The sequence below is a fragment of the Erinaceus europaeus genome, chromosome X (assembly GCF_950295315.1).
Source record: "Erinaceus europaeus chromosome X, mEriEur2.1, whole genome shotgun sequence".
Lineage (NCBI taxonomy): Eukaryota > Metazoa > Chordata > Mammalia > Eulipotyphla > Erinaceidae > Erinaceus > Erinaceus europaeus.
In genome coordinates this window covers 55,035,190-55,047,263 of record NC_080185.1, presented here as the reverse complement: position 1 = coordinate 55,047,263, position 12,074 = coordinate 55,035,190, and the positions used below count along the sequence as shown (strand labels likewise).

Genomic DNA, 12,074 nt, shown 5'->3' with positions numbered 1-12,074 from the left:
ACTCAGAATTGGATTCAGCCTCTGCATCTGCATCTGCATCAGAAGATTCACTTCCTTTCAGTTCCCATTAAAAAGAGACAACTGGACAAGGGCCATAGTATGACTGCAAGTCACAACTTCTCCACTAATCTCCAGTGAAGCCAGTTCCACTGGACAAATGGAAGAGGTGACCTCCACTTCACTAGTTCCCTTCACTTACTGGCTCCTAGAAGGTATAGACTCTAAATGGAAAGTCTGGATAAAGTAGCCTTAGAAACACAATCATTGGGGGAAAAATGTCAGAAGGCATCAGGAAAGGATGGCAAACCTCACTCATTCCCCACTAACACTGGGCTTTTTACAGACTCTGCAGTTGAATAAATTGTAGAAATCCAATGGCTGATTTGTTGATACATGTAACAAATGCAAAGTCAGTGGGTCTTCTAGTTTCCATATCCATAAATGTATACTAGATCTGGGGACAAATGGGATCAGATAACACTATATTTGAGAGGTAAGTTATATGTTTTGTCTATATCCTATAATAGAACACTAGCACCTAATAGGGATTCACAAAACTCCCATAGAATAGCACGGGTTCAACTCCCTTCCCTGATTCATCAGTATCTTAGTCAAAATGAGTTAGTTCTGCTGGGCTGAAGGAAGATTTCTTTAAGACGAGGGACTGATTCTGAAATGTGGAATTAGTGCCACACTAGAATAATCATTATAAAGAAATTAGCTATAAGATAGATTAGGACCTCCGAAACAGTCCCCTTGGATAGTGCTTTGCTTTGACATGTACACAACTGAGATCCTGATAATTTCTTATACCTGCAGCTATCTTTTCATCTCCAAACCATCTGATGTAGTGTTGATTGTACCAAAATCCAAGGGAACCTGTGTGATCACTGCCTTTTGAACCTTACCTTGCATATTTCAGGACTTGCCACTGAGGATGTTGCTAATCTCAGACTACTTGAATGACATAATAAAGCCAAAGGATCATATTGAAAATGTCCCCATGGAAAAACTCACCGGAATTCCATTGATTCCAAGAAAGCCAGGAACTCCCATGGGACCCTAAAAGAGGAGTAGACAGAGAAATGTAAAAGACCACTTGGTAACTGTTACATCCAGTGGGTTTGTGTACATGGTTGAGGGCAAAAGTTGTTAATAAGTGTTTCTTTTTTAATATTTATTTATTTATGTATTTCGTTTTGTTGCCCTTATTGTTGTATTGTTGTAATTATTGTTGTTATTGGTTGTTGGATAGGACAGAGATTAATGGAGAGAGGAGGGGAAGATAGAGATGAGGAGAGAAAAATAGACACCTGCAGACCTGCTTCACTGCTTGTGAGGCAACTCCCCTGCCGGTGGGGAGCCCGGGGCTCGAACCAGGATCCTTAAGTCGGTCCTTGCACTTCGCACCACGTGTGCTTAATCCACTGCGCTACCGCTTGACTCCCAGTAAGTGTTTCTTAATGTCTTCTCCATGTTGTATCACCTTACTGACCACTTGCCTCAACCTTGTGTCCTGGACATGCCTGTGTTCTGAGACCAGTTCTTGATTTAGGCAATGTGGTATAAGGTCTAGAGACTGGGCTGAATAGTTAAACCTCCAATGGTCTAATTACATGTTTCTCTACTCTGCTCCCATAGACAATGTTCCCTGGGCAACTGACCCTTCTTATCAGTCTAGATGCATTTCCTGCTTATCCCTGAGTAGAGTATTTTCCCTTCCTGCTGACCACACTGACTTATTCAAATAAGCCAATCACACCTTCCAGCAGGTGCCCCACTCCCTTGCTGATACCAACTCTGCCTCCCACAGACAGTTCTGGTTGATTTTCTTCCAGAGTGTGCAATGTCCTCCTTCTCTGTGCTGTGAGTATATGTGACTAATAAACTTGTCATAGCTTTAGTCATCCCCAGAACCCTACAATGGGAATCCCTCTCACTCCAATTGGGTGAATTAGAAGTGGTTAGAATCTTCAGGTGTGGGAGTCGGGCTGTAGTGCAGCAGGTTAAGCGCAGGTGGCGCAAAGCACAAGGACCGGCATAAGGATCCTGGTTCGAACCCCGGCTCCCCACCTGCAGGGGAGTCACTTCACAGGCGGTGAAGCAGGTCTGCAGGTGTCTATCTTTCTCTCCACCTCTCTGTCTTCCCCTCCTCTCTCCATTTCTCTCTGTCCTATCTAACAACGACGACAACAACAATAATAACTACAACAATAAGACAACAAGGGCAACAAAAGGGAATAAATAAATAAAATAAATATTAAAAAAAAGAATCTTCAGGTGACATAAACAGAATTCTTAAACTCAGCCAGTCAGACGTCATGATATGACCAACCTCTCTTTCCCTGTATTTGTGACCCAGATTGTTTCCAGGCATTCTGACCTCTCCTTGCATTACACTCTCATTCCTTGGATTTCTGACCTCTACTGTTCAACCTATTGAACTTTTGACCTATGCTGAGTTCAAGCCCACCACTGTGAATCCACATGTGTAGTAAGTAGGTAATGTATTTACTTCCTGGACTGCTTCCCTATTGATGTCTTTCCCAAAATGGGCTGACCCACTGACAGCACATCACCCTAGCCTGTCTCTAATTAAAGTGTGTAGCCTGGATCCTGGTGCTCAGAAATAGTATTATTGCTATAAACTGACAGAAATGAGATGTAGAGCCTTTCACTTTCATACTTGTGGCCCAAGTGTCAAAGGAAAATCCCAGTTTTGGTGTTCTTGCCTTATCTCCTTTTGGTCCATATGGTCCCAAAGGGCCTGGGGAACCCCTTTCTCCTTTCAAGCCTGATAAACCACTAGGTCCAGAAAATCCTTGTGGACCTGTTGGACCTTGAGCTCCAATTGGTCCCGGTCGTCCCTAAGATGGACAGAAGAAAAGTGCAATTAGTCAACAGAGAAGTTAATATCAACACTTTCCATTTTCCCATGTGCAAAGAACACTGTCATCACTTCACTAAATAATTTTGGCTTAGAGATTTGTGAAGCATGCCAAAGTTCCAGACATGGATCAGAAAAAGGCTATTTTAGGGGATGCTAAGCTTATTTGGACTGAGCATATTTTATAAGCACATTTAATAAGATTCATGTGCACCAAGATCCTTCAACTTTGTACTTCTTAGGAGATTAGCTATTCAGGCTGAATAATATTGTCCTCTTCCTAGTTAATGCCAGGCCATCCATCAGATTGTCAAAACAGTGAAAGAACAGAACACTGGAGAGCATCATGACATTTTATAACGCATGTCCACATGGTCAACCAAATGCTTGCAGTGAAATCTAGAAATGGCCATGCTTAAAGAACACTACCTCAGGGAGTAGGGTGGAGACAATTCAGACACTCGTGGGCTGACCATCTTGTCAGAACTCAACTCTGTTGGCAAGTCCCAGAATTGCATCACTGTATCTAGAGACAGATATCCAGAGGGAAAACACACACACACACACACACACACACACACACACACACACACACACACACACACACAGAGAGAGAGAGTTTATTTATTCCCTTCTTACTCTTCTTTCACTTTTTCTTTCATCACTGGAACAGTGTTTCATGTATGAAATTCAAAAAGCCTGAGAATATTCATCTAGTATCAATTATGATAGAAAAAAGGGAACAGCCTAAGGATTTGAATGCTCTGGTTATAAAGTGTCTGTGAAAATTAAGTCTGATAGTTCAGGCTGACATTTTAAAGCTTACTGAGACAGAGAATTAACCCCAGTGGGCATAACCCAGGCAGGCTAGTCTATCACTTAGAACAAATCCCAGTAGGAACTGAATTTTCTTGGCAGAAAAATGAAAATTATTAGTAATGTGCATTACCTCTCAGAGAACACAACACTATCACAGGTAGAAAGCCTATTTTCATAAATGCTTCCCATCTCCACCTTTTAGTCCCTTTATTGACTGTCCAAAATTTCATAGAAACCTGTGTAAATTTCTGATAAAAGACCATTAAACGTTTCTGCTAATATTAACCTCTAAGACTCACTTTTTAAAAGCTAAAAACAAGACAGTTATTTCATGAGGTGACTAGAATCCTGGATGAGAGATGCAGGTGGCCACTAACGGTGTGGGGCCTTTAGTGGATAATTTTCAGGGTCCATCAGTCTCACAAAGGCCTATAACACTTGCAAAGAGGTAAAAGGCTATCTTCCCACAGATAGGAAATTCTCTGCAGGTAACACCCACAACACATCCTTGCCCAGCACCCTACATGTAACCTCTGGAGGGTGGTAGGCTACAGATTGCTTAATGGAACAGTTTCTGGAAATGATGGGATGGAATAAGCTTTTCAATTTTATCCTCTTATCTCCCAATTGCTCCAATTGTGTTTATGATGGTTCAGTTATTTACTACTCTTCAAAAGTTTTACAATACATATATGCATAAACTAGAAAGAAAGAGGATACTGTTTTTATCAGTGATTTTTAAACATTTTAAAATTTATTTACAAAATGGAAATATTTACAACACCATAGGATAAGAGGGGTACAATACTACAAAATTTCTACCACCAGAACTCCATATCCCATCCCCTCCTTTGAGAGCTTTTTTATTCTTTGCTTTAGGCCCATCATGTCTGTGTGGGAATCCCAGGACTCCCCAGCTAGGGCCCCAGGTGATGTGGTGGCTTGGTAGTAACCAAAGAATGATCATTAAAGTATGCCAGTCTCTTTCTCTTATCCAGCTTTTGTAATCTTTACTTTGTCTGACAAGGTTAGCTTTAGAGTGAATTGAGGGAAGTGAAGTAGAAGGAGGTGAGGAAGATGGCTATGTCTAAGTAGAAACTATTTCATTAGGTACTTTATGTTGTCTTTTTTTAGGTCTTTCTACTTGCCTGCTGCAAGTGCTGCTGGATTGCTAGAGTGCTACTTAGGACTGAAAAGTAAAAAAAAAAGAATGTGAATCTCATTTTCTTTCTTTTTCCATTCCTGTTGTTTTTTCCCCCAGGATTATTGCTGGGGCTCTGTGCCTGCACTACAAATCCACTGCTCCTGTAAGACATTTTTTCCCATTTTGTTGCTTTTGTTATTGTGGCTGGATAGGACAGAGAGAAACTGAGAGAGGAGAGAAAGACAGAAAGGGGAAGAGAAAGATAGACACCTACAGACCTGCTTCACTGCTTGTGAGGTGGCTTCCTGTAGGTGGGGACCCCGGGATTCGACCCGGATACTTAAGCTGGTCCTTGGGGTTCATGCCATGTGCACTTAACCTGCTGTGCTACCGCCCTGCCCCCTTCCCCCTCCTTTCCTTCTTTCTTTCTTTCTTTCTTTCTTTCTTTCTTTCTTTCTTTCTTTCTTCCTTCCTTTCTTTCTTTCTTTCTTTCTTTTTTTCTTTCTTTCTTTCCAGGTTAACTGCTCAGCTCTGTCTTGTGGTGCTGGGGACTGAACTTGAGACTTCTGGCAATTCAGGCATGAAAGTCTTATTTGCATCACTATTATGATAACTCCTGAATCCTGGTCATCATTTTCAAGACTAATGTACACAAACCCACAGTGAGCTGTGCAGGTCTGGAACAGAGCTTAAGTGCTTACAGGAGCATAAAAGAAGGAATGGGCATAGAGGGTTTGTTAAATGCCAACATTCTGTTCATGATCAGAGATGAGAAGTCAAGGGCCACATGGACAGGCTGAGTGGGCTCCAACTAACACGGAAATGGAAAGCAAGTGGGGAAGAGAGAAAACCTGGACATTTGGCAACAGGGCAGGGTGGGGTGGAAGGCAGTGTCTAAGGGCTGAAACTCATCAAGGAGCGCTCAGGAGAACATATGTGTGTCAGCATGAGGTCAGGGCAGCCTGCCTGAGGCTGGAACAAGGGAACCAGATAGGAAACAGCTGTTGGGGGAGGTGGGGCCTGCCTGTTGGGAGGATGGGGGCCAGGAAGGGCTCTCTGAGGCCATGTTGTTCCAAGCAGAGAGACTCTAGTCAGAGTACGGAATGCTTGACTCAAGGCTTTCTCAAGTCAGGAGTGGGGTGGGGGGTAGAGAGCACAATCAACTATTGAGTGGTGATTATGAGGGCAGGCTGTGTTGAGACCAAGTTTGCATCCTTAGAGCCTGGGCAGTGCCTGGCATAGGCACATAGGTTAACACACTTCAGTGCTGGCCTCTTGTTTTAGAGAGCACACCCTGAGTGAGAGTAACCAGGGAGACATAGGAGTGAGGTAATCCTAGGCCTGGATATCACAGGGAATCTGATTCCATCTGGGAAAGGCAGGTTTCCTTGGCCTGTTCCCTTTCTGGTGAATGGGTGAGTATGCTGAATATGCCATTGTTGCACAGCTGACTTCTCTGTGCCAGCCAGAGATCTTAAGAGAACCCATAATCTCCCTCTCCCTCTCTCCCTCTCTCTCCCTTCCTCTCCTTCTCCCACTAGGGTTGTTGTTGGGGCTCAGTTCCTACATGACTCCACAGTTTATGGCAGCCATTTTTCTCTTAGTTATATATATATGTGTGTGTGTGTGTGTGTGTGTGTGTGTGTGTGTGTGTAGACAGAGGAGGGGCGGACAGAGACACTTGACACCTGTAGGAACTAGAACCTAGGTCCTTGTTCATTCCAATAGGTAAGCCAACACCTGCCTTCTCACTGCTTTACACATGAATTCTTTTAATTTCAATCTTTCATTCTCCAAAAAGGGCATTTGAAATGGCTTCCCTTTAATTGTACTTCTGGGGTGGTTCCAGTTACAAGGCCTGGAAGTGGAGCTTATGGGATGTCACCAGGCCTCTGAGGCACTACTGGTTCAGAACTACCTCCTTGGAGTTGGCAATGTCCTTCAGAGGTTGGACTTTACAGACTCAAGCCATGGAACCTTCCCACCCACTGTAATCGTTTCAGAGAGTAGCACAAAACACCACAAATGGAATAGTAAAGGAAAAAAATTGAGGTCCATTTATTTTTGTGGGTTGTTTTGTCAGGCATCTGTAGGTGACTTAATCTGAGCTTATGGATATAAGATTTTTTTTTATTTAGACATCACTGGGGCTTCACAGTGCTGGGCTTTTTAAGAGAAAAAGAGAAAGTGGGAGAGAAAAACAACACAGCACTGTAACATCCTCCAATAGAGTGGGGACCAGGATTGAACCCAGGTATATGATTTATATGCCTCATTGCCAATGCACAGGGTTTTTGACCTGGTGTCCTGGGTATTGCTGAATTTTACTACTAAATTAGAGAAGAACTGCTTTGTTTGTCTCAAAAGAATTGATCGGTAGTACTTCTCAAAATGGCCGGTAGAGGTCAGTGTGAGAACACAGTGGCTACAGATAAGCAGGTGTGTGGGTGGGTCTCTTCCACTACAGAGAAGCAGAAATCAAACCAGTGTCACCAGAATCACAGAATGTTGGAGCAGAAAGGACCCTTAAGTTCCATCCAGGCGTAGTTTTTATGCATAGGGGAAAAACTGATACCCATAGAAGAGGAAGGAATTGGTTAGGTCACATAGTTGGTGAAGTCTGATCTTAGTATGGGGCTAAGATCAGACTTCCTGTTGTCAGTGTGTGTCTGTTTCCTTGTTTATCAGTGACAGATGTACTGGGGGGAGGGGTCCTTGAGGCTGCCCTCCTTATTCCCGGGGTTTGTCCCCATCAGTAGGCTGCAGTGGCCAGATGCTCACACATCATTTCTCTCTTCCCAACCCTGATCATTTCACAGAACCAATCTGAAACACCATCACTGTTTAGACTGCCTGCAGAATTTCAATGGGCTTGGATCAATGCCCTCCCCTGATACATGTCATTTATTTTGTCAAATAGACCCAGACAGGGCAGAAGGGAGTCCTCCAAGTCTTTCCAACAAGCTCCCCTGCCTCCATCTGCTTTGGATTTTCAGTATGCACATCAGTCTAATTCTCAAGGGAATGAGCTGGGACTTGAGCTGAAGGCCAGGAACTGCAGGTTCACAACAGTGGTGCAGTCCAGCTGCCTCCAGTGGAGAATAGTGAGTTTGGGTCAGTGTGCTGTCTAAGATCATCTCAGATCAGACCACACATAAAACAACAGCCCCTGATAGCTATGTTAGTGCACCTAGAAGTGGACAAGCATGTAAAATTTTGTACACATGCAGAAATAGCATCTAAGAAAATTTAAAGTACATGTCAGTGGGCCAGAAAAATAGCTTGCTTGGATAGTATACTTTCTCATGTGTGAGACCCAAGTTAAGCCCAGCTTCTACCACATTGGAGGAAGCTTTTTGGTACTATATGAAGCTTTACTCATCACCCCCCATCCCCCCAAAAAAAACATCCTGGAGTGATGAGGCTCTGGTGATAACAAACAAACAAACAAAAAACCAAAACAGTGATTGCCACAGACCACAGACTAGGAAAAACTATAACCCAGCAATTCTTCTCCTGGGCATATATCCAAAGGAATTGAATGCACTCATCCAAAGAGATGTACCTACACCTATATCTACACCTAACAGCATAACTTGCATCAGCCCAAACTTGCAAGCAACCCAGAAAAGTGGTGAAGATAGTTGTGACATATATATAGTGGAATACTACTCAGCTGTTAAAAATGATGAAGTCATCTTCTTTGACTCATCTTGGATGGAACTTAAAGAAATCATGTTCAGTGAGCTAAGTCAAAAATAACGGAGGACGGATACCAGATGATCTTGCTCACAGAATTTTAGAAACAAAGACAGAAAGGGAAACCACAAATTGAAATTTGGACTGGGTTTGGTGTGTTGCACCAAAGTAAAGGACTCTGGGGGAAAGAAGGCAGAGAGGGGACTTGGGAGGGAGGACTTTGGGATCCTGGTACATGAAAAAAAAAGAACTGTGAAACTGAGATGTGGCTGACGTTATCATTTTAATGGGGAATTTGTAATTTACAGAAGTCATTGACAAATGGGTACAATCTCTTTCCTCCCTATGACAGGTGTTTGCACACCACTCCCACCACCAGCACAAGCCCTTCTTCACCATCATGCACTGGATACTTAGCAGGGGCTGACTTTTTATTACTTGGACCTTTTCTGCTTTTCAAATTCTTCACTCAAGGTTCCAGTGTCCTTCTCCCACTCAATTAAAATGTATTCCTATGGTAGAATTTGAAACTTGTTTCAACTGAGGCATAAATGACTGACAACTTTAAGTTTTACTTCTTGGAGGGCAATGTACTTTAATGGAGAGCAAAAGTTAAAACTAGAGAACACTAAGGACAATTTGTACTCAGCTACTAAGAATGGTGAACTCACCCTCTTTACCTCATCTTGGATGGAGCTTGAAGGAATCATGTTAAGTGAGATAAGCCAGAAAGCGAAGGTTTAATATGGGATGATCTTACTCATAGATAGAAGTTATAACAGAAAGGGGAAACGCAAAGTAGAACTTGGACTGAGTTTGGTGTATTGCAACAAAATAAAGAACTCTAGGGATAGGAGGTGTATGATGATGGAGGAGGATCTAAGCTGGGGATGAGAGTGTTTTGCAGAAAATTGAGAAATTTTACACATGTACCAACTGTATTTATTGTAAACCATTAATAGCCCCAATGAAAATCTTACCATGAAAATTAAGCTAACATCTGGAGGAGATCAATTCCTATTGTAGCCTCAACATTTTTATTATGAACTGATTTTGATTGTGGATATGTCACAGATGAAAACAAAATGGGCATGATTATTAAGTATGGAAATAAATATATTTTGACAATCTAGGGGGTAGAGGGCTCAAAAATATAAAGCTGTGTGATATATTCTCAACAGTCCAAATATATAAGAAAAAGAGGATACTAGGGTCCAGTTGCAAGGCCGAAAGTTGGAGGTAAGAGTGCTCTGCAGACAACTTTCCCAGGGAGAAGAGAAATTGTACCCATGTCAGCAACTGTACTTTAAACCATTTACCCCAAATAGATTAATGAAAATGTATCAGAAAAAGTGACTATTTGAACTACAAGAAGAGATCTGAGGTATGTACATGTTTCCCTAAAATTCCAGTCATTTTTCAGGTGAGGGTACAATACTATAGGCTCTAGAGTTAGACAGATGAGGAGTCAAATTCCCTTATTCTATTTATAAGCCACATGATTTTGGGCAACTGACTTAAGCACACAGATTTTCTCTATGACTTCCATGCAATGACAGCATGGGTGTAGGGTTACCGTGAGCATTTAAGTGAGCTGATGAATGGAAAACAACTGGGAGCCAACATGATTATATCACTTCCCTTTCCTCTGTAGGAATCCTTTCTGATAAAACAGGGAGGTTATGATTAGCCACTTAATACTCCAGCTCTTAAGTTTAAGATGGAAGTGGTAGATGCAGTTATGACTGGAAAACTTAATCTAGGGCAGATTTGTGCGCACAGGGCACCCCACATCTATGAGAGTATTTCATCTGAGTTGGCACTGGTATCCTGAATCTCTTGGATTCTTCAGACTCTATTCATTGTATTTTATTTATTTATTTTTTTTAAATTTCACTAGGGTTATCACTGGGGCTCAGTGCCTGTATGGCAAATCCAATGCTTCTGGTGACTATGTTTTCTTCTTCTCCTTCTTCTCCTTCCCCTTCCCCTTCCCCTTCCCCTTCCCCTTCCCCTTCCCCTTCCCCTTCCCCTTCTCCTTCTCCTTCTCCTTCTCCTTCTCCTTCTTCTTCTTCTTCCTTCTTCTTTTCCTTCTCCTCCTCCTCCTCCTCCTCCTCCTCCTCCTCCTCCTTCTCTTAGTTGATAGGACAGACAGAAATTGGGAGGAGATAGAGAGGGGAACACTTTTTACCACTTGTGAAGCTTCCCCCCCCCCCCAGCGAGTTTGGACCAGGGGGTTGAACCTGGGTCCTTGTGTGTGGGAACATGTGCACTCAACTGCATACACTACTATGACCTCTATTTTATTGGGCTGTTGGAAGAGTCATGATACATATCTGCATAGAAAAACACAGAAAACTAAGTTATGACATTTCCAAGAACCCAGTATTTTATTTTATTTTTCATGGTCACTAAGGCTTCACTATTCCAAGTGGCACTTTTTTTTCCAGAGAAAAACAAGGATAGTAAGAAAGAGAAAGATACCACGGCATTGAAACTTTCCTCCAGTGTAGTGAGGATAGGCTGGAGCCTTGACAGGGCACATGACAAAACCAGGGGCACTATCAAGAGACTGGTACACTTAACAATGGCCTTCTTGGCCACTATCAGGTCACCCTATCACCTGGGGTCTGGGAATCCTTGCATTACCCCATAGATTATGTGGGCCTAGACCTCTGATAGATCCTTCTCTCTACCATCACTGGTAACACCCATTAGAAATGTCATTATAAGCCCTTTGTAGGCTTCTTCAGGACCATGTACTTACTATGAAATAGCAATGGTAGGGACTGCCTTACTCTCCAAAGGGAGGCTGGTTTATGCTACTCTACTACTCAAAGAAAACTAGCTTTGAAATCAGTGCAGCCTAGAATGTTCCCAGCTGTGACGATGGGCTGTGAGTTCAGTCTGACAGGAGCTCAGAGGTTGTATAGGGTCCTGAGCTAAATCTGAATAGATATGGGCCCTGCATTAGATCATTATGGTAAACAATTAATTACATTTATATATTTTCCTGAAGTTTGTGAGCAGCTCTCTGGCCTAATCCTGCTTCCTAGTTCTACTCTTAGCTCTGACATCTTCCCAGACAATATTTCTAGTATATCCCCGTGTGAGCTATCAAGCTCAAATAAAGTTCATTAAGACATAGGATCCTTGGGAGTTGGGCCGTGGTGCAGCGGGTAAAGCGCATATGGTGCAAAGCGCAAGGACTGGAGTAAGGATCCCGGTTCGAGCCCCTGGCTCCCCACCTGCAGAGGAGTCCCTTCACAAGCGGTGAAGCAGGTCTGCAGGTGTCTATCTTTCTCTCTCCCTCTCTGTCTTCCCCTCCTCTCTCCATTTCTCTCTGTCCTATACAACAACAATGACATCAATAACCAGAACAATGTTAAACAACAAAGGCAACAAAAGGGAAAATAAATAAAATTTTAAAAATTGAAAAAAAGAGTAAAAAAAAAAAAGACTTAGGCTCCTAGAAACATTCCTAAAATAGAGTTCCTAGCTTCCTTCTACCCTAAGACCCCTACT

At 42.6% G+C, this 12,074-nt stretch overlaps 1 protein-coding gene across 2 annotated transcripts in view; it reads right to left on the bottom strand.

Moving 5' to 3' along the window:
- The window catches only part of LOC103120162 (collagen alpha-6(IV) chain), a 414,904-nt gene that overhangs the window by 102,126 nt on the left and 300,704 nt on the right, over nt 1-12,074 (bottom strand). For both annotated transcript variants that reach the window (XM_060182558.1, XM_060182559.1), the window contains exons 4-5: nt 2,733-2,867; nt 1,018-1,062 (exon numbers count right to left, since the gene is read on the bottom strand). In XM_060182558.1, the coding sequence (XP_060038541.1) occupies nt 1,018-1,062; nt 2,733-2,867 (180 nt within the window). The remainder of the gene's footprint in view (nt 1-1,017; nt 1,063-2,732; nt 2,868-12,074) is intronic.